General features: G+C 53.3%; 3 protein-coding genes across 17 annotated transcripts in view; 1 reads left to right on the plus strand and 2 right to left on the minus strand.

Annotated features, from left to right (window-relative positions):
* The window catches only part of LOC125171996 (peptidyl-prolyl cis-trans isomerase E-like), a 33,330-nt gene extending 19,398 nt beyond the window's left edge, over positions 1–13,932 (plus strand). For 9 of the 14 annotated variants that reach the window (XR_007154542.1, XR_007154537.1, XR_007154539.1 and 6 more), the window contains one exon: positions 1,591–1,726. Coding sequence is in view for 5 of the 14 variants with exons in the window: in XM_047869372.1 (XP_047725328.1) it covers positions 1,591–1,621 (31 nt within the window). In the remaining 9 variants the exon portion in view is untranslated. Of the gene's footprint in view, positions 1–1,590; positions 4,646–11,117; positions 12,578–13,691 lie in introns of those variants that run through there. The other 5 variants (XM_047869372.1, XM_047869371.1, XM_047869373.1 and 2 more) reach the window with 5 other exon arrangements.
* Positions 1,299–22,562, minus strand: part of BMP8A (bone morphogenetic protein 8a) — a 31,710-nt gene continuing 10,446 nt past the window's right edge. Inside the window, exons 2-7 of one of the 2 annotated variants that reach the window (XM_047869369.1) lie at positions 20,360–20,549; positions 19,776–19,924; positions 13,213–13,407; positions 12,376–12,455; positions 11,699–11,809; positions 1,299–4,619 (exon numbers count right to left, since the gene is read on the minus strand). In XM_047869369.1, coding sequence (XP_047725325.1) covers positions 4,470–4,619; positions 11,699–11,809; positions 12,376–12,455; positions 13,213–13,407; positions 19,776–19,924; positions 20,360–20,549 — 875 coding nt within the window. In that variant the 3' untranslated portion in view covers positions 1,299–4,469. Of the gene's footprint in view, positions 4,620–11,506; positions 11,810–12,375; positions 12,456–13,212; positions 13,408–19,775; positions 19,925–20,359; positions 20,550–22,562 lie in introns of those variants that run through there. The other variant, XM_047869368.1, reaches the window with a different exon arrangement.
* LOC125171994 (succinyl-CoA:3-ketoacid coenzyme A transferase 2, mitochondrial-like) lies at positions 15,639–17,358 on the minus strand. The gene is given in 3 exon segments (XM_047869367.1): positions 15,639–17,021; positions 17,024–17,050; positions 17,053–17,358. Coding segments are annotated over 3 exon segments (1,560 nt in total). The 5' UTR covers positions 17,306–17,358; the 3' UTR covers positions 15,639–15,741.

Genomic DNA, 22,562 nt, shown 5'->3' on the forward strand with positions numbered 1-22,562 from the left:
GCTCTATTCCTGCCCTCATACCTAGTCGTGAGTCTAAGGGGCACCTGAAATCAGTCTTGGTGACCCATTCACTTATTATTCAGTCATTGAACCAATAGTCCGAATTGTAGTACTGCAGAATGCCCAGAGTCCTTTTACCAGGCGCTGTGCGTGGTGCTGGGGAAACACGAGAAATCAGCCAAAATGGTACTTGCATCCTCCCCATACCCCAGCCCCAGTGGAAATCAAAGTCTGGTGCCACAGTCTGTAGCATGTGTGGCCTCTCACCCTATACCAGTGTTTGGCCAGCCGGGCCACCTCCCAGCATGTCCCATGTGCTGAGGCTGGTCACCAGAAACCATCAGTCATCAGAAACAATGTCCAAGGCTGCCACCTGCTCCTCTACCGCCTGCCAGTGGCTCTAGATCAAGGTTCGACACTCAGAAACCATTGGGCAGGGCTGGTTCTCATTTTGGGTTGAAGTCAGGCTGAGCCTGGAGGGGAGGAGAGAAGCCTGCTGGCCTGTGACCCCAGGACAGCTTCTGCAGAGGGTTGGAGGCTAGCCCTCTCTAGCTAGCTAGCATCCTGGGCCAACCTTGGTTTCTGCCTTCAGGTGGGGTTTGGCTTGTACCCCTTTGGTTGGCTGGCGCCCGCTCCTGTCACTGAAATCATGGCCTGCAGTATTCCCAGCAGGGACCCTCGCTCCCTAACCTAGGCATCCCTCTAACTGGTATCAGTCATGGCTATCAGGACAGGCAGCAGTGAGGCCAGGAAAATGCCAGCCACTCAGGGCTGGTGTGATGTCTGGGAGAGAAGAGATGTACTTGAAATACTCAACAAGGCTGGCTCTAGGGATTACATGTGGGGAGGGGGAACCGACTGGCCTGAAGCCCCAGGAGGGAGGACCGGTCACAACTCTGTGAAACCAGGGGAGAGGTTGTTGGGGGGAGGGAGTTCTGTCCCTCACTGTGCTTCCCTGATTGCCCTAGGAAAGTGGGACTAGCACACTGGCCAGGAATCCAGTGGATGGGGACCTGACAGGTGGCAGTTGCTCCCTCTGTGCTCTGTAAGGGGCTTCCCCAAAATTTATCATGTGGGTCCACCCATAACCCTTGTGTAGGTGGTGACCTGAGCCTCAGTGGTGAGATGCCAGGTCTCAATGCCATCAGCCTGCTGATCGCGTAGGTATTGTCTGACCAGAGCACCTGCCTTCCTGATGCGGGGCCAGTGCTCCCGATGGTAGGGTCATGGGGGCCCCAGACCTGCCTCCAGGGAGGGAATTGTGGCAGAACTGGGGCAGAGGGAGTGCTACAGCAAGATCTGTTTTCAAAGAAGATTTAATAACAAATTTTCAATATATCATAGATCGAGTAAATCAGATCACCAAGCAGTACATAGAGTATGATCCTGACTTCATGAAATACCCAGATGTTCTATATAAAGACAAACATGTATGTGTCAAAGAAAAAGACTGGAAGGAATTATTAACAATGCTTATCTCTGTGTACTGGGATTATGCATTTTGGGGATTATGCTGGGATTATGTTTTTTATTTTCAAAAATTTCCCTAGCACACAAGTGAGGAAAAACTTTTTTTTTTTCTTTTTAAAGGTCCAAATGCTTGCTCAAGGCTTCATGGTAAGAAGAGAAACCCCAGGAAAGCTCCCCTTTCAGCTTCCCAGAAGCTGTAGGACTCTGGACTTTGGGAAGAAATGGGGACAAAACACAGCCCCGTCCTCAGTCCCCAGCAGAGGCCCCGGCTCCACAGGTCACCAAGTCACGGTAGGTCCCTGCACGCCAGGACTCCCACCGGCAGGGGATTTTGTAAGTCCCTACCTCATCCCTAGAGATGACCAAATTTAGATTTTTTAGGAAAAGCTCAGCTTTAAAGTAGACACAGCAGCACCTCCTGGACATGTTCTGGAAGGAGGGGGTTTTAACAGGAAGGTTTTAACAGGGGAGGCCCAGATACATAAATTCATTTAAAGTAAGACCACTAGTAAATGCTATTCATTCAGTACCCATGCACGCACGGTGCTGAGTGCTTTGTGGACACACCAAATCCTCACGATGGCCTTGCAAGGGCAGTACTAATACTCCAGAGGAAAAACTTCTAACTTAGAGGTGACATAATTTGGTCAAATTAACAAGAGGCAGAGCCAGGATTCTATGCCAGGTCTACTGGCTCTAAAACCCACCATATCCTATTCACAGCCTCCTTTCCTGTGAAATTGCAGGGCATTTCTTGAAGCATGTTACCCATTTCTTTACATAGAGACACAAAAGAACAGGGCTTTGCCTGGTGAGCTGTCGTCCGGGCCAGTACCATGCTCTGATTGTGGAGGTGTGCTGGGTGTGAGGCGCACAGAGCAGTTTCCCCTGCACCCCTGCCCCCAGACTTGGCTGTTCCTCTGCAGCCTCCCTTCCTGGCAGCACTTACTTTGCTGTCAGTGGGCCTGAGCTGACCACCCTTATGTATTCTAACGTGCAGCCTTGAACGTAACTTGGGGTATCAGGCAACCATATAAATAAGATGGCTGCCCCTTTATTGACTTTGCATCCATAATTCTCCCCCTTCTCCAAGGCCTTTTCTGGTTGGTTTCAATTTGTTGGCTGGCTGGAGGTTCTAGAAGTCTGTCAGGAAGTCCATGACCACTGTACTTTCAGCTTTATTGCACAGAAAGGGATTCAGATCATGATACTTACATTCCTCTTCGGCACACCCAGTGGACAAGGCAGTCTGCATCTTTAAAACATTCATTCTACAAGCTTTCTTGGTATCCCCAAAACATGTCACGTTATGTGCTAGGTGTTGAGGAGACCAAATACTGACATTTGTTAAAAGTTTTCAAACCTCCACTGCCATTGATACTGGGAGGAGAGAGCTGCTAAGGCCCCGAAGTAGCGGGTTTCATGTCCTATGTACACAGCAGCTGGGCACTCAGGCTGTCTTTGCTCTGTGACAGAGGAGACAGCCAGCGTTTCAGGCAGGAAGTAGGCTTATATCCTTGTGTCACAGATGAGGAACTGAAGCTTGAATCAGGAAGGGAACTTATCCTGACACCAAACCCATCAGTGGCTGAGTTGGAACCAAAGTACAGATCTCCCGACATTCCAGCCACTTTGTGATTCAGTCCCTTGCCAGCCAGAGCTCAAAGCCCCAGGCTAATAGGGAACTCCCCACTTTGCAGACAGTCTGGGCCTGCCCTCTGTGTACACGGGGAGGGTCTCTTCCTCTGTACTTGCTCCATAGTCCCTTCCAGGTCCCTGTGGAGGGGCTGCTGTCCTGCAGCAGGGCCCCAGATTCCTCAACTGCTGCCCCGCCTGCTGTCCTGGGGCCCCACCTCAGGGTGCAGAGTGATGGCAGAGATGCGCGTCTTTGGGCACAGGGGTGGTTCCGCTTCAGCTGGGCTGTGCCTGTGGGTTGGGCGGGCCCAGGATCTGCTTTTAATGACACAGTATTTCAGGGCTCGGGCAGCTGAACTCTGTCTGCTCCAGCAGGTAAATTACAGGCTTAGCAAGTCAGAAATCAAACAAACACTCCCAACTGCCTATGGCAGCTGCTCTGAGGAGAATAACGATTTTCGGGAACCTTCACCCAGGTCAGCCTAATTACTGCCTGTCATTCCCTTGGGACAGGGACCTTTGGTTCACAGGCCTCAAGAAACAGCACAGTGCTTCTGGGCACACAATGTGGTATAGACTGTTGAGCAGCCTGTTCTTAACTCCTTGGTTCTAGCAGACAGACAGTTCCCTCCTTGCCCTGTGCCTGGCCCGAGGTGGCCCAAGCACCATGCTGTGGGTAGAATGGGTTGCTCCTTAGTGTGGGGAAACTGAGTTCACTTTGTGTCAGTGCTAAGCCTCACATGGAAAAAAGGCAGAGGAAACTGGAAGCCCCCAAGGTTATTTGCTTCTGGGTTGGGGTGGGGGCATCATACCACTTTCCCAAGGAGGGGAAGACATATGCCATAAAACATCCCTGTCACCCTCAGTCTTAGCATGAGGCTCATCCAGCTCGTTCTTCTTCCAATGTGCTGCCAGTGGGCCAAGTTAGGAGCCCAGTAATGCACTACTGAGCACAACTGCATCTCTGTGCCCTGGAAATTCCCAGTGTGGTGCTTATAAAGAGGGATAGACCCCCTTCTCCCCACTCAAAGCCCAGCCAGCTAAGCTCACACTCCAGATGCTCCTCAGACAGGCCTGGGTCAGCTACAGTCTGGGTTGGGGATGGCCAAGGACAGGTCCTAAGACAGGATGTCTGAGCTGAAGACAGTGCAGTCAGCATGCCTCGGAGGCTGCTGCGCACATCAGGCCAGCCAGTCTACAGACATCGGGGGGAGGGGGCAGAGGGACCTGGGGAGACCCTGGCAGGGATGCAAGTAGGGGTCCTTTCTGCCACCCCACCTGAGCTGTGATGGCATTTGAGGGTTTCCTGCATCTGGAGAGGGGCCTGATCCAGGCGGGAGGCTCTGCAGCAGCGGGGCCGGGCCTCAGTGGCAGCCACAGGCCCTGACCACCATGTTGCGGTGCTTGCGCAGGATGACATTGTTGCTGCTGTCATAGTAGAGCACGGAGGTGGCGCTCAGCTTCGTGGGGGCGCAGCACGCCTTGGGGACCGCATCCGGCTTCATCAGGTGCACCTGGCCAGGGGAGGGACGGCAGTCAGGTGTGAGTACCGCGGCCTTCTCCCACGACTCCCAGGTCCCACCGACCCCGGAGTCTCCAGCTGCTCACCCTCCCCGGCTCCATCCTCTGCAGCCCGGGCTGGCGCTAACCTGTAGATGTTCCCCACCCCGCCCCCCTTCACCCCTTCCCCGCACCAGCTGGCTCCCTCCCTCCACATTCACTCCCCTCAGAGGCCACGACCCGTTCACTGGTCTCCAGCACATGGTGTGCCCAGTCCCTCTGCCGCACCACCCCTCTGGGGTCCCCTCCGCTCCTCCCATGTGCTCCTGTAACATCCCTGATCATATCTTGTCCCCGTTAGCTGTTTGCCATCTGTCTCCCCTCCCAGCTGTGAGCCAGTGAACGATCACAGAACAGGAGAGACCTAGAATCCTAGGTCCATCCTCGTGTTCAGTGCTGTTACTCCTCAAGGCACTTGCCACCCCTGATAACAACTTCTAAGGCAACTACTGTTCTGGGCCGACCAAGACGGAGGGCACGGAGGCCCCGCGTGGTGCCCAGAGTCGCATGGCTCTCAGATGTGGCAGAACTTGGACGGGGTGTGCTGACCTGCTGCCCTCTGAACAGCCTTACTGCCAGGAGAGAGCCTGCCTGAGGAACGGCCCATTTTCAGCTTCCTAAAAATATTTCTCCCAAGCACTGGCAGGACGAGCCGCAGTTTACACAGAATTCCGGGTCAGGGCCCCCCACTTCCAGGCCCGAAGGAGGCCCGAGGCTGTGGGGAGGCAGGAGAGAAGAGGACACCTGTTCCATCCCTGTGTCGTGCAGCCCAGGGCCCCCCACCCTCTCAGACGCTGCCGAGCAGGACCTAGACGAAGCTGTCTGGCTCTGGGAGACCAGGAGGAAACCGAGTCCCTGCCGGAGAAGATGCAGGCAGAGCTACAGCACTGAAGCAGCAGTTGGAAAACCCCCCTGGGCATGTGGGAGGGGAAGCTGTTTACTCCTCTCATAGAGAGGCCCCAGGGACAGAGATCACTGGGGGACTCCAGGAACAAGGGAGCAGGCCTGTGCTGTTTCCCTCCTGTCCCCCAGCATAAACCCGCCACCTGTGGGAAACAGCACAGCACTGACACTCCTGCCTGACTTGCCACCCTGCCCTCCCCCAGCCATGCCCCTCTCAGCTCCAGTACCCTGGGTCCCTTCCTGCAGAGGACGGTCGTGCAAATCCTGCTGACACCACCTCCCTGCACCCCAAGCCTTGGCAGCTCCACCCCTCCAGTCAGGCTGGGCCTTGGTCCCCACGGCAGCTGGTCCCCTCTCACAGAGGTCTACCTGCAAACCTTGTAGACACTGCACATCGTAGATCCACCCCCTCCAACACACCCATGGCTGGAGCCCATCCATGTGGGACCACAAACGTGGCAGTGCGCGAGCAGCCCCGACGGGGGTCAGCACCTCTTCAGAGACTCCTTCCCCGGAGAGAGGGAAGGACAACTACACATACGAGTCAGGCTGCACCCCAGCAGTGGACTGGGGGCAGACAGTCTGATAAACAGGCCCTGCCCACCAACAAAATCTTCTCAAGGGACAACACAAGAAAAGAGCCCTGTGTTTGGTGCTATAGCATCTTGCGAATGCCTAGTATGACTCAACTCAAGCCCAGAGTGGCCCCAGACCAGCCCACTAACACCACAGGGACCAAACACTGCCCATAACATCAGAGAACTATTGCAGATGACTGGACTGAAGGAAAACGCGTCACAGCAGCAGGGTGTATGTGGCACACACAGAAGACACCCCTGAAGCACCAGCTTCCAGCGAACGGGGGGGGTGCACTGTGCTGCTGGGCACTACCGGATGCCTTCAGAAGGCCACTACTTTCAAGAGCTGGAGACGTAGCAGGAACAGAGAGACAAAATAAGGAGACCGATAAATATATTCCAGATGAAAGAACAGGACAAAATCATGGCAAAAGACCCAAGGAAGACAGAGATAAGTAATATGCCTGATAAAGAATTTGAAGGAATGATAAAGATACTGTACTTGAGAAAAGTGGATGACATCAGGGGTGCCTACCTGGCTCAATTGGTAGAGCATGTGACTCTTGATTTCAGGGTTGTGAGTTCAAGCCCCACATTGGGCGTGGAGCCTACTTAAAAAAGAGTGAAGGACATCAGTGAGACCCTTAAAGAGATAAAAAGGAACCAAACAGAGACAAAGCATACAATAAATGAGGGGTGCCTGGGTGGCTCGGTTAAGCTTCTGACTTTGGCTCAGGTCCTGAACTCACAGTTTGTGAGTTTGAATCCTGTGTTGGCATCTGCTGACAGAACCTGGAGCCTACTTTGGATTCTGTGTCCCTCTCTCTCTGCCCCTACCCCACTCGCACTCTCTCTCTCTTAAAAAAAAAAAAATACAGTAAGTGAAATTTAGAACACACTAGGATGGAATAAACAGCAGGCCAGAGGAATCAGAAAATGAATCAGTGACCTGGAGGACAGAGTGGTGGAAAATAAGTTCGCCAGATGAGAAAAGTTATGCAAAATGAGAATACACTTAGGGAACTCAGCAGCATCATCAAACATATAACATTTGCATTATAGGGATCCCAGAATGAGAAAAAAGAAGGGGTCAGAAAATTTATTTGAGAAATAAGGAAACAGAAATCCAGATCCAGGAGGTACAGAGGTTCCCGAACAAAATCAACCCAAGGAGGTCCACACTAAGACATATAGAAATTAAAGTGACAAAAAGCAATGATAGAGAATTTCAAAAGTAGCAAGAGGAAAAAAAAAAAAAGTTCTATACAAGAGAAACCCCACAAGGCTTTCAGCTGATTTTTCAGTAGAAACTGCAGAGTAGCATGATATATTCAAAGTGCTGAAAGGAAAAGTTTGCAGCCACAGTACTCTATCCAGCAAGGCTATCATTCCGAATAGAGAGAAAGCTTCCCTGGAAATGAAAGTTAAAGGAATTCATGACCACTAAACCAGCCCTAAAAGAAGTTTAAAGGGGAGTCTGAGTAGAAAGAAAAGACCATAAGTAAGATTAGAAAAGTAGCAGCAGGGGCGCCTGGGTGGCTCAGTCGGTTAAGCATCCAGCTTTGGCTCAGGTCATGATCTCACAGTTGTGGGTTCGAGCCCCACGTCTGGCTCTGTGCTGACCGCTCAGAGCCTGGAGCCTGCTTTGGATTCTGTGTCTCCCTCTCTCTCTGCCCCTCCCCCGCTCATGCGCTTGCTCTCGCTCTCTCTCTCTCTCTCTCTCTCTCTCAAAAATAAACACTAAAGGGCGCCTGGATGGCAGAGTCAGTTAAGTGTCCGACTTCGGCTCAGGTCATGGTCTTACAGTCTGTGGGTTCGAGCCCTGCATCAGGCTCTGTGCTGACAGCTCGGAGCCTGGAGCCTGCATTGGATTCTGTGTCTCCCTCTCTCTCTCTGCTCCTCCCCTGCTCATGCTCGGTCTCTCTCTCTCTCTCAAAAATAAACATTTAATTATTAAAAAAAAAAAAGTAGGAACCACAAAAGCAGTAAAAAATAAGTATTTATATAAATCAGTCAAGGGAGTCACAAAATAAAAGGATTTAAAGCATGATACCATATACCTAAATCATAGTGGGGGCAGAGGAGGAATAAATAATGGGCTCAAACTTAAGTGACCATCAACTTCATATAGACTGCTAGATGCAGCAAATGTTATATACAAACCTAACAGTCATAACTAAAAAACCAATAATGGATATACAAGAATTAAAGATGTCCCAATACATCACTAAAGAAAGCCAACTAATCATGAGAGAAGAGCAAGGGAAGAAAGGAACAGAGAATATCTACAAAAACAACCATAAGGGAAGTAACAAAATGGCAATACATACATACTTGTCAATAATTGCTTTGAATGTAATTGGACTAAACAATCAAAAGCCAGGGTAATGGAACTGATACTAAAAAAAGCAGCAGTTGGAAAGACCACCTATATCTGCCTACATAAGAGAATCATTTCAGATCTAAAGACATGCAGACTAAAAGTAAAATGGAACATGAGCATAAAGTCAGGATGCTTATATGGGACAAAATGGACTTTAAAAACAGACTATAACAGCCAAATTTGACACTATGTAATCATAAATGGAACCATCCAACAAGGAGATATAACAATTGTAAATATTTATGCATCCAACATGGGAACACCCAAATACATAAAGCAGTTAATAACAAACATGAAGTAGTTTATAGTAATACAATAATAAGAGGGGACTTTAACATCCTACTTACATCAATGGATAGACCATCCAAACAAAATCAACAAGAAAACTGGCTTTGAATGACACATTTGACCAGATGGTTTTGACAGATGTATTCAGAACATTCCATTCTAAGGCAGCAGAATACACATTCTTTAGAAGTACACACAGAACATTTTCCAGAATAGGTCAGATAGGCCACAAAACAAGTCTGAACAAATAAAAAGATTAAAATCATATCATGCACCTTTTCTCAACACAACACTGAAACTAGAAACCCACAAGAAAAAATCTGGAAAGAGCACAAATACATGGAGGTTAAATAACACACTACTAAACAATGAATGGGTTAACCAAGAAATCGAAAAGGAAAAATACATAGAAACAAATGAAAGCAGAAACACAATAGTCCCAAATCTTTGGGATGCAGCAAAAGCTGTCCTAAGAGGGAAGTTTTAGCAATGCAGAGAAGTTTACTCAAAAAGCAAAAAAGAACTTCAAATAACTTAATCATATACTTAAAGGAGCTAGAAAAAGAACAAGCAAAACCAGCAGAAGGAAGGAATTAAAGGTTAGTGCAGAAATAAAATAGAAACTCAAGACAAAAACCAGGCTGGTTCAGTTGGTAGAGCATGCAACTTTTGATTTTGGGGTTGTGAGTTTGAACCCCATGTTGGGTGTAGACATTACTAAAACAACAACAACAGAACAATGAAATCAGGAGTTTGTTCTTTGAAAGATCAATAAAATTGATAAACATTTAGTCAGACTCAGGAAAAAAAGGGCTTACATTTTAAAACATCAGTAATGAAAGAAGAGATACAACCAATACCACAGAAATACAAAAGATTATGAAAGATCATCATGAAAAGTATATGCCAACAAATTGCATAACCTAGAAGAAATGGATACAGTCCTAGAAACATATAACCTACCAAAACTGAAGCAGGAAAAAATAGAAAATGTGGACAGACCAGTTACCAGCAAGGAGATTGAGTCAGTAACCAAAAAACTCCCAATAAAAGTCCTTGACCAGATGGCTTCACAGATGGATTCTACCAAAAACTCAAAAAGGAGTTATACCTATTCTTCCCAAACTATTCCAAAAATTAAGAGTGAAAGGAAAATTTCCAAATTCATGCTATGAGGCCAGCATTACCCCAATTCCAAAACCAGATTAAAAAAACAAAAACAAAAAACCCGTTACAACAAGAGTACTATAGGCCAATATTCTTGATGAATATGGATGTAAAAACAGCATACCGCATCCAATAATATATTTAAAAAATCATTCACTATGATCAAGTGGATTTATTCCCAAGATACAACAATAGGTCAATATTTGTAAATCAATATAATACATCAATAGGAGGATTAAAACCATATAATCATTTCAGTAGATGGAGGAAAAGCATTTGACAAAATACAACATCTATTCATGAAAAAACCCTCAACAAAGTAGGTTTAGAGGAAACATACCCCAACATAATAAAAGCCATATATGAAAAGCCCACAGGTAACATCATAATGCTGAAAAACAGAGCTTTTCCCCTAGGTCAGGAACAAGACAAGGATGCCCACAGTCACTACTTTTATTCCACAGTACAGGAAGTCCTAGCTATAGCAATCAGACAAGAAAAAAGGTTAAAAGGCATCCAAATTGGTAAGGAAGAAAAACTTTCACTATTTGGAGATGATGTGACACTATATATAGAAAACCCTAAGGACTCCACCAAAAACTGCTAGAATTGATACAATCAGTAATGTCACAGAATACAAAATCACTGTACAGAAATCTGTTGCATTTCTATGCACTAATAATGAAGCAGTGGAAAGAGAAGTTAAGAAAGCAACCACATTTACAATTGTACCAAAAAGAATAAGACACCTAGGAATAAACTTAACCAACGAAGTGAAAGACCTGTACTCCAAAAACTATGAAACAATGATGAAAGGAATCGAAGATAACAAACATGGAAAGATACTCAATACTTACTGATTGGGAGAACCAATATAGGTAGAATGTCCACACTACTCAAAGCAATCTACAGATTTAATGCAATCCCTATCAAAATGCCAACAGCATTTTTCAACTAGAACAATCCTAAAATTTGAATAGAACCACAAATACCCCTCATAGCCAAAGCAACTGTGAAAAAGAAAAACAAAGCTGGGAGTATCACAATCCCAGATTTTAAATTCTACAAAGCTGTAGTAAAACACTTAGCTATAAGCAACAGCAACAGTGCTCTTCATGGAAACTATTTTTCAGCATGTGAAGTTACCCCAGACTCAGCACTGGTAGCATACCTACTTTGGGAAACACAAAGAACTAAGGATCAGGAAGAAGACAACCGGAAGGTGAGCAAAAGGGGGGGTGGGGGCAAAGCCCAGCCCCTCACCCAGGCCACACCTGTAATGCTCTCCACATACACCTTGCAGCAGGTGGCTGAATGCACATGCCTGTCACTCACCCCACAGGGGTCTGTGCGACAGGAGGCCGAGGATGCCGGGGGACATGGTGATGTGTGTGGTGTCTGACCAGAAGCAAGCATGTCTTGTAAATCTGGGTGCCCACATATGTACATGATGCCTTACATGTGCGTGTGCAGGGCACAGATCTGGGTGTGCACAGTCAGGGTAAGTCGGGTGTGTGTGGATTCAGATGCCTAGGGGTCTACATGTGAACGTGGCCACATAGGGACCAGTTCCTGTACAGACATGGGAAGTTAACTGCGTGTGCCTACAGTGAAGGGTGGGGAGAGCTCCCTGAGACCTGAGCAGGCGCTTCCATCCACCTGGCTGCACGAGCCCTCTCCCCGTGGGTGGGGACAGGATGGACGCGGTACTGACCAGGGACTGCAGGATGGCGTGGTTTGTGGCGTTCATGCACGAGTCCAGCGGGAAAGAGCACTCCCCCTCACAGTAATAGGCCGAGTAGCCTTGGGGAGCAATGACCCAATCCTGGGGGGGGAAGAGGAGAAAGTGAGTGCCATCCAGATGCCCCACACACACACACACAGCCCCTGAATCCAGCACACGGCACAAGACGACTCAGGGCTGCCCCTTACCCACCTGCAGCCCCAGCCCCATCAGCCAAGCCTAGGGTCCCTGCAGGCAGGCTCCCCCAAGAGGGCTGTCGTCCACTGGGAGGCCCTCGGCAGGCAGGGCTGGGCACAGCTCTGTCCCCTTCACGTGCACTGGGCATCGGATTCCTCCCCACCCGCCCCACTGCATCTTCTAGAGCTGCTGTCCCAGCAGACGTGCACACGCACTGCCCTCCCAGCCTCGGTTTCCCTGTTGCAGCCCTGACATGTTCTGGCTGAGGATTCAGACTATCCCCATTTCCATGGTTTTCACCAAAAAGCACCTTCTCACTATAAAAGAAAGACATATTCCCTTCAGAAAACACTGAAGAACCTAATGCATGAGAAAATTAAAGTCACCCATAATTCTAGCTGCCCCTGGAGATACACCTATCATTTCCGGGTGGGGACCGTCATGTAAGAAGGAGGGGAGTCAGAAATTACCAGCCAGCCGAGGTCCTGGAAGCTGACGTAGAGCTCGTGCCGCCGGCAAACCTGCCGGCCGTCAGTGCCGTGAACGTCATCTGCAGGGACAGAAGCCAGGTCTGTTCTGGGGTTCCTGCTCTGGGCAGCTTCCACAGGGAGCTCCCAGGGAGGGGGACACCCCACCGGGCACACTTGGTGAATAAATGAATGCAGTGAAACAGACGCATTTGATCTCATTAAGCCCATCCTGCAGCTCTGCTGGTGTCACGACCCAGCTCAAGAAACTTCGATGGCTCCAGGTGGGTCCGATAGCTACAGAGGAACCCTGCACTCACCCCAGCCTCCCCTGAGTTCCAACCTGTGGGCCCTCCCGATGCTTCAGTAAACAGCCCAGGGGACCCTGGGCCATCAGTGGCTCCTTTTCTGTACTGACCTCATCCCACCTCTCCTGCCGCCCCCATTCCACAGGATCGAGTGGCTCACGGAGGCCAAAGGGCGGACTCCCCGTGGAGGAGAGGAGGGCAGGAGGGCAGGGCAGGCCCACTCCTGATCCTGAGGGGCTCAGTCTGCGGGGGAGACCTCCGCATAAACAGTTGTTCATCCTGCAGGGTCCCCAGGGGCTGTGCTGCCCGGAGGATGGGGCACCTGATTCTGATGGAGACTTCTGGAAAAAGCCCTGGGAGCCAGGGGAGGGCAGAGAAAGCACTTCTGGGTGGCAGGGACGGAGAGGGCAGAGGCTGGTCCACAGAACAGTGCTGGAGGGTGACCCCCGGCCTGAACCTACTGAGGACCCAGAAGGTTCTGTCCCCTCCAGGTGGCTCCCGGGCCCCGCCCCAGGCCCCTCCCAGACCTCACCAAAGATCCCCGGGAGTTTGTTCGGGTGTGGCAGCTCGTTGGTTTTCTTGGGCGGCCTCCTCTTCAGGGGCCTCGCTGCCCGAGGGGCTCGGACGGGACCAGGGCTCGCCCTGAAAAAAGTGACCAGGAAAGGCTGTTTGGAGCCCGGCGCCCGTCGCCCCAGCAGGCCAGCCAGGCCAGGATCCACGCTGTGCCCTGAGACGGAGAGAGGAGAGAGGGCGATCACTCGCGGGCAGGGGCTGTGCACGTGGGACAGCGGGGACCCTCCTGCCAGGGCCTGCTCGGGCCCAGGAGCGCAGAGGCAGAGGGCCTCAGTTTGCTCCTCTGGAAACAGGAGTCCCAGGTCCGAGGGAGATGGAGGGAGGGGGGCCTCGCGAACACAGGGTCATTACTCGCGATAACGGTGAACAATGCCATCTGTGAAGCACTTTATAGGTTTGGAGTTAGTTCACACCCGTGACCTTCATGTGTCTCCACAGTCCCCCTGGACCTCATGCTTTGCTGAGAAACGTCAGAGCCACTCTGCCGGGGGCTCGCAGAACCACGGTTCCCATGTCCATCTGAGCGCTCCGAGGCCCGAATTCTCCCTTCCACCCCATACGTTCTGGGGGTGTGGATGGATTTGTGACCCAGCAGATTAGAGCAGCCACCAGGACGTAGCCAGGGCTTGCTCTGCCCAGCACTGCCAAGAGCAGGGCACTAACTGTGCCCTGACATCCACAAACGAGACCCCGGGTTCAGTGGGGCAGAGACATCTGGCCAAAGTCCTGGAGCCGCGGTTCAGTCAGATCCCAAGTTCTTACCCACTGAAGGTCTTACTCCTGGGTGTGTGGGTTAAAAAAGAGAGAAAAGGCTGTGGGCTGGACATGATGGGGACCTCCGGCTTGGAAGAGGGACACCCCTGAAAATGGGATTTGACCCCGCAGCTGCTTAGAGATGAGGATGCCCTGAGAAACACACTCACGATCCCTGGAAATGTCGACTCCACCAATGAAACCAACTTCCTGTACCTCTTTGTATTTCCAAATGACCTCTTGATTCCTTAACTGTCAAAGTAACACAAGGGCAACTGTAAGGTAACCTCTGGGGAAGAAATATCACTCAGAAACCTCTGCCCACCCCAACACATCATTTTCATCTTTCTGGAATATTTTCATGTCACCTGAACTTTTACACAATGGCCATCTTAACAAAGAAATCTGTATGTTTTCCAACTTTTTCACATAAACATGTTCACTGCTGTTAAAATGTCTCCACTATGAACGTTTCAAATGTATAATATTCCTTTGAGAAAATGTACCATAACGTTTAAAGATTAGCTTAACTTTAGACATTTAGGTTATTTGCCGGCTTTCATTAAAAGACGAGAAAGGGGTAGATCTCTTCATTCTCATTTCCTGTGGAATTTTCCTTTTTCTTTGTTTGAATGTTTCTATTTTTCAGAGAGAGAGAGGGAGAGAGAGAGGAAACGTGAGTGGGGGAGGGGCGGAGAGAGAGGGGAACAGAGGCTGTGCAGTGGGCTCTGTGCTGACAGCAGCGAGCCAGTCGTGGGGCTCAAACTTACAAACTGAAACTGTGAGATCATGACCGGAGCAGGAGTCGGATGCTCAACCAACTCAGCCACCTAAGAGTCCCTCCCACGGTATTTTCTCAAACTAAATGACAGGAGGTGATTACTGACTTTTATGCTCCTTAAAACACAGTGCCAACTGCTCTACTTCCTGTACATCACCTCAGTGTTGCCACCCTGACACACACACACACACACACACACACACACACAGGCACCTGTACATTCGTACGTATGGAACACACGTGCACTTCTCATACAGGATACAGACATACACGTACACGATGCTACGTGTCTATTCCATTAGCGGGTGTCTGATTCACTGTGAAACCATCCCAGTCCTGCTCAGCTGGCAAAGGTCAGCCCTTAAACAGCCGGGCTCTAGACCTGGGGCCCCGGGCCAAGTTGGTTGAACTAATCAGTCCAGAGACTAAACTTTGATCTATGACATCACCTCCCACAAACAAATGCACCGGACACGTTAGAGGCACCGCTCAGGAACGACCCTGCTGGGACGGGAGGGGGGTCAGCTGCAGGGGCTGACACTGGAAGGAGCCTTGGGGATACGGGGGTGGTTACTCCTCCCTCATCACTTCCCCCCACATTTCGTGGCTCATTCCCGAGAGAAGGCTCCTCGGTGAAAGCCTTCCTTCCTGGGGATCATCCGAGCTGTAGGAATTTAACGTAAACATCACAGTGAGGAGGGCATCCGAGTGCCCGACGACGGAACCAGACCTAACTCAGGACTCACAGAACATGCAAGAGCAACACCAAAGATCTCCTTTTGTTTTTAATTAAAGCCATATTCCTCTTGAGAGAATAGTCTGTCTGGCGGTAGCCGAGTCCGAGACGCCAGGAGAACCGGTCAGACGAACGGACAGGCGTGATGACACCCCCTCTGGGTGAGAGGCAGTGGCGAAAGTGAAACACACCCTCTGACCAGGGCTTCCTTCCCTGGGTCAGGCAGCCACCTGCTGCATGGGTCTGAGGTTCGGTGACACGGCGAAGGGCTGCCCGTGCTCTGTGACGACGTCCACGGTCAGCCCGTCCCAGAGCTCAATCAGCGTCAGGCCTTTCTTCTTGTGCACGTCGAACACGGCCTTGTCAGTGATGGTCCGGTCCACACAGCGCTTCCCGGTCAGCAGCATGGTATGCTTCTCTGAGATTTTGGGTTCATTGGCCTTGGTGCAGTGCGCCATGGTGACCACCACTCTGGTCTTGGGACTGGACACCAAGTCCATGCCCCCCCCCCCCATGCCTTTCACCTTCTTCCCGGGTATCATCCAGTTAGCCAGGTCACCGTATTTGGAGACCTGCATGGCTCCCAGCATGGTGAGGTCGAGGTGCCCGCCTGGAATCATGGCGAATGAGTCATCGCTGGAGAAGAAACAGCCCCTGGGGAAAATGCTCACCGTCTGCTTGCCCGCGTTGATGAGATCTGCATCCACCTCATCTTTGGGTGGGAACGGCCCCAAGCCCAGGATGCCATGTTCACTGTGAAGATGAACAGTCATGTCTGGGCTGATGTAGTTGCTGGCCAGGAGCGGGATTCCTATGCCCAGATTGGCATATATGCCATCCTCAAATTCAAGAGCTGCCCGCTTGACAATTCGGGCGCCGGGGTCATCTGCAGACTCGGCTTTTTCATCGTGCTCCTTCCTGAGGGCTAGATGCTCAATTCTTTTCTCGTGTTTTTCTCCCTGAATCACGCGGTCGACATAAATGTTAGGAACATGGATGTCTTCGAGGGCAAAGGTCCCCACATCCACGATTTCTTCCACCTCCACCACGGAGGTTTCCACAGCTTTGCACATGGGCACGTTGAAATTCCTGGGACTTTTTCTGAAGATGACGTTCCCAGCGCGGTCGGCCTTCCACCCCTTCACCAAAGCAAAATCAGCAGTGATGGCCTACTCCAGAAGATAGTGGTGTCCGTGGAACTCCCTCACCTCTCGGGGCTGGCTCATGATGGCCATGTGGCCATCGGGCGCGGACCTGATGGGGGCGCCTCCCTCCTGAACCAGGGTCCTGTAGGCCATTGGCGTGTAGAAGGCGGGCACCCCGGCGCCCCCGGCACGGATGCGCTCGGCCAGGGTGCCCTGGGGCGTCAGCTCCAGCTCCAGCTCCAGCTCGCCCGCCAGGTACCGGCGCTTGCACAGCGTGTTCTCCCCAACAAAGGAGCAGATGAGGCGGGCGATCTGCTTGGCCTCCAGTAACAGGCCCGGCCCAAAATCGTCCAACCCACGTTGCTGCTGACCACGGTCAAGCCTTGACGCACGTGCGGAGCAGCGCCTGAATCAGGTTCTCTGGAATCCCGCAGAGCCCGAAGCCGCTGACCATGATCTTGGCCCTGTCCGCGATGTCTTTGACGGCCTCCACGGGATCCGCGTAGAATTTGGCGCGGGCGCGAGCGCTGGTGGCCAGGCCGCGCACACCGCCCTCGGCCTCGGCCAGCGTGGGCCCCCAGCGGCTGGCGGGGATGCGGTGCCCGAGCGCCCGCGCGAGCCTCTGGAGGACGGTCATCGTGCGCTCCGGCTCCGGGCCCCGGACTGAGACCGGCGGGGGACAGGCCAACGCCGGCCGCCACCACCGCGTCACAGAGCAGGGAGGGTGCGTGGGGCGGTGACGCTCACACCGGGTGGCCCCGGCGTCCCTGCCCACAACGAGGCGCCCCTCCCCCAAGGGGATTCCGGACCCTGCGTCCCCCGCCCGCTGCGGAGGCAGCAGCGTTCCTGAGGGGAAGACGCGACCCTGAGTCCTCGGGATTGGCGGCAAGGCCGCCGGTGTCCAGCCCAAAGCCCTGGGGGCAAGGGAGGTCCTTCGCGGGGCCCCTTCCGGGCACACCTCTCCCTGTCGGACACCCCCAACTCTGGGTGGTCCCCTTCCTTCTCCGTCACCACCCCCTTCCCGGGTGACCTGCTCCAGTCCCCTGGCTCTCAGCCACGCAGACTGCCGCGCTTCCTACACCTGCGCCGCCCGCCCCCGCGCTCACCTGTCCTGGGTGACCGGCCATCTGGACGTCTACCAGGGCTCCCAATGACCTCACCGCCAAAGAAAGTGCTCTGGGGTTGCTGCCTCAGACCTGCCCCCTCCTCTTCTTTGACTCAGACACAAAGCTATTAAAAATGGGCCCCTGGCTCACTCCACATTTTCCGTGATTCCTCCGCTGCCCACTTTTCTCCATTTCTGCCGCTACCAACAAGCTCCTCCCCACTCCACCTGCACGCTGGGTGGCTCCTGAGCCTCTGTGACGGCGCTCTTGTCCCCCACACACCACCCTCCTTGCTCACGTCAGGGGCGGGCCGTTCTGGATACATACGGAGAAAGGTTTTATTTTATCCTAGTTGAGATTTACAGAAAAATCGCACCGACAGCCCAGAGTCCCCGGATACCCAGAGCCGGTTTCCCCTGGGAAATGTTAACATTTACGTTAGGGCCGTGGATTTGTCACAACTGATGAACCAATATGATAAATTAACACGATATATTCGGATCTCGCCGGTCTTCCCCATGTCCTCTCTCTCTTCCAGGGTCCCTGCCCGGATCCCACATGGCCGTCAGCTGCTACAACTGCTCAGGCGCCTCTGGGCTCTCACACGAACTCAGACTTGCTTTGTAATTATGACGGTTTGGAGAAGGACCTGACGGGCACTCTGCAGTACGTCCTTCAGTTTCCGTTTGTCTGGGTTTTTCTCACGGTTAGACGGGGTGTGGGTTTTGGGGGGAAGGCCATGAGATGAAGGGCCCTTCCCATCCCTTCATGTCAAGGGGACACGGGAGGTACGTGACATTCACGTGAACCCTGATCACCTGCCGAGGCAGCACGCTCAGCTTTCTCCTCTGTGAACTTACTTCCCCCACCCCGTCCCGACACTACTTTGGGAAGCAGGTCGCTAAGCGTTGTCACACTGAGGGGTGGAGTGATGTCCTCCTTGGGGGGGCAGGGGGGGTGTTTTCAGGGGGCTCTTTTCAGATCCTGCCATCCTCCACTGCTATAAAATACAGTGAGCTACCCCCCACGCTCCAACACCAGGCCCTGGTTTACCCACAGAGGGCCCGGAGCGCCTGGCGGGCTCAATTGGTAAAGCATGCGACGCTTAACCTCAGGGTTGTGAGTTCGAGCCCCACGTTGGGTGCAGACGTTACTTACAAATAAAATCTTGGGGGCCCTCCCCGGCTGGTTCAGTTGGTTAAGCGTCCGACTCTGGCTCAGGTCATGATCTCTCAGTTCATGAGTCTGAGCCCCACATCAGCTCTCTGTCATCAGTGCAGAGCCTGCTTTGGATCCTCTGTCCCCCTGTGCCCCTCCCTGGCTCACGCTCTCTCTCTCAAAAATAAATAAACGTTAAAAAATAAATATAATCTTAAAAAAAAAGAATGCGCCGTGCCAGCTCTCAGTCTCCTCTCCCATCTGCCCTGGCCCCCCCTGCTCCAGCCACGGCCGCCCCTTCCTGCAGCTCAGATACGCCAATCTTGTGCCCACCTTCGGCCTCTCCATCCCACCTCCTGCCATAACGGAGGCTCTTCCCCAGATACCTATGGAACGAATGAAGGTGTGATCCTCATTCTACAGATGAGGAAACGGAGGCTTAGCAGGTAAGTATCCTGCAAGGTCATCGAGTGAGAGCACTGCAGGGCTGGGATTCAAGCCCAGGCCTCTCTGATCAAGTCTGAGGGTGTAACCGCTTCCCCTCCTGCCCTGCCCAGTAGGGGACCTCCCAGCCTACACGGTTGCTCCTGGAGAGGGAAAACACAGACTCTCTCTTAGCAGCTCAAGCGTGGGTTCCGCACAAGGAGAGGAGGGAGAGCACTGGGGTAGGGGGCCCCTGCACCCTGCTGACCCCCACGGCGGGGCAGGGATCGTCACCCCAGGCACAGGGCTGAGAAAGGCCAGGCCTCCAGGGCCCAGGGAGGGGGCTGCAGCCCTCTCGGCTGCCAGCAGCGCCAGAGGAGCCCCCGGGGAGAAGGTCTGCCGCCCAACCCTAGGCCTCACCATCGTCCGTTTCCACATAGAGGCGGAGCCCCAGGTCCTTGTTCCGGCTCAACAACCAGCGGTCACTGGCTGCCGTCACGTCCAACACCAGCCAGCCCTCGTCCCCAGCTCGGAGCGTCTGAAGATCCAAAAAGAACAAGTCAGACTCCCTGTGGACACGAAAGAACAATTAACCGAGGGCTGGCACAGCTGCCTCTGTGTTTCTAGGGCCCTCCTGTGGACCACGAGTGGGCGCCTGCCTGGCTCGGGCCGGGTGCCTCACTCTCCTCACCTCACTGCATCTACCCCACAAAGGTGTTACTGCGCCCACGCAGCGATGTGGAAACAGAGGCCCAGGAGCTCAGTGACCTGCCCAAGGTCCTGCCCAAGGTCCTGCCCCAGGACAGCGGGGCACGGACTTGCAGCAGGACTGGTTCTGGGTCACTCCCCACAGTGACACGAGGCCTGGGGTCAAGTATCTTTCTGTCTCTGGGGGTGTGCTCTCCAGGGAGCTCCCCTTCTGGCCTCTGGGACATGTCCCCTCCGGGGCTGGGCCCGATACACCGACAGAGGCTCGACCAGGAGGCGGGGCGTGGGGCGGGCACCTGTTGGACTGCTCTCTGACCACCTCGAACATGCTGACGTGCAGGGTCCCGTTGAGCAGGTGGGTGCTGGCCATCTTGTAAATCCGGAACTCAGCGGCTGTGACCATCTCCCCCTCTGGGATCTGGGTCAGGTCAAAGCGGAACTCCTTCCAGTGGGGCTCCTGGTGGCCCAGGGTACGGTCACGCTCCACTGCAAGACAGAACGGGACCGGCGGTCGCTCGTGTTCTGGGCTCGGGCTGGGGGTAGGCGGAGTTGGGAGGGAGCTGGGGGCCGAGGCAGCCTGGGTGGTGACGGCCCCCTCCTCTGCAAAGGGGCTTGCTCCCAGGCTCCGCCCGCTGGGTGCTGAGAAGGCTCAGTGGGGCTACACGGTGAGGCGTCTGCAGAGGACCCAGCATACACCAGCTCAACGAGAGCAGCCTTCACTTCTGGCCCCTGAGCCCCAAACCCGGCCTGCCATCCCCATTCCCTGCTGGCGCTGGGACCCGAGGGTGAAGTAGATGTCAGGTCCCTCCTCTGGGAAGACGGACATCAGAGCCAAGGCAGAAAAGGGCCACGTAAGGGAGCAGAGACATAACTGAGTGCATTTCGGAGGCAGGGGCTGCCCAGAATCTGCCGATGTACATGCATGGAAGCCTGGGGAGGGGGAGCCTTTGCAGCTGACACGGGCTGGGGCTTGAGGGGTGAGAGCGGATATGTCGAGAGAGAAGGACACTGCACAAGAAAGGGGCCAGCCTGAGCAAAGGCCTAGGGCTCCAGGGCTGAGGAACAGATTGTGCCAGCAGGGGAAACAACAGCCATAAAACACAGCAAAGGGTGAAATGATGGCAGGCCCCGTTTGGGGACAAGGGGAAGGAAGGAGGAGTGCCGGAGGGAGACTCAGAAAGGAACAAGGAGTAGCAAGGTAGGAGTGACAGCTCCTGGAGAGACCTGGTCAGGGCCTGGGGAAGCTGGACAGTCCCATGGAGTGGTGGGATCTGAGCAGGCTTCCCGGAGGAGGGGACATCTGAACTGGCCTTGAAGGATGGGACAGAGTCTTGTCGGGTGGAGAAGGTGGCAGGGAAGGCATCCTAGGCAGAGGGGACCCCAGAGGCACCGGTGTGGGGTGCTGGGGCGTCCACAGAGCAGCAGTGTGGGGGACGGGCCCTGAGTGGCTGTGGCCTGACTGCGGAGGGCTGGAATTCTGGCCCAGGAGCGTGGGCTGTGCCTCTGGCCGCTGGGGTTCAGGGCTCTGGGCAGCAGGGGCGCAGTGTGGTTTGGGGTGGGGAGGAAGGTATGTGTGGAGGGGCAGGTGAAGCGCAGGCTGGAGGGGGAGCCAGGGCGGCCTGGTGGCGAGGCTGGACTGTCTGGGCAGGAGGCTGTGAGTGGCGAGTCAATCCCACATCTCCCCAGCTGCCCGGAAGTGCCCAGGACAGTATATTTAGTACCGTCTTACTTTAGCCTCTTGTCACTTTCAAACACCACAAATCTGTGTTTCCGGAAAGCAGGGGTGGGAGCCGCCCAGCGCCGTCCTCAAAAGCCAGCACTGAGATTTTAATTACATGTCTGTGAGTCTTTTAAAAACTCTCTCTCTCCGGCTACTGGGCTCAGTGACCACAAGTCACCGGGCCGGTGGCGGAGGCGGATGTGGGGAGCACTTCCCGTCCTCACGGTGAGGACCTGATCTGGTGATGGACAAACAGCTGGGCTGGGTGGGGCCCGTGGACGCACATTTGGACAGGAGGAGACGGGCTTCTCATCCTCAGCCGAGGAGGAGAAGAAACAGAACGTCCATCCTCTGACAGCGTGCCGGACACGCGGCAAATGCCCACCCGTGGCCCAGGCTGTTGCGGAGGCAGCATGACCCAGAGCGGATGCGGGTCCTCCCACACAGGCAGAGAGCGCGGAGGGCAGGGTTCTGGACCCTCACCGAGCGATGCACGCCAAGAATATGGACACGCATGTCCCCTCCCCCCTACAGACACACTCACACTCACACACACGCACAGCTTTGGTGACAACTTCCATCCACTCGAGGACTGCACAGACCACCCCTGTTATGTGGCGGTGTAATCCCGGTCGTGCAGGATGACGTAAGTCTAGGCTGCTGGCTGTCACAGGGTGCAGCACAGAGAGCGAAGGAGGGTGGCTCAGTCACACCCTTCACCTGTGTCCTCTCAGAGCATCATAAATGTATCTGCTCCCAAGGCCCAGTGGTGGCTGACG

This window comes from Prionailurus viverrinus, chromosome C1 (genome assembly GCF_022837055.1).
Source record: "Prionailurus viverrinus isolate Anna chromosome C1, UM_Priviv_1.0, whole genome shotgun sequence".
In the NCBI taxonomy this organism is placed as follows: domain Eukaryota; kingdom Metazoa; phylum Chordata; class Mammalia; order Carnivora; family Felidae; genus Prionailurus; species Prionailurus viverrinus.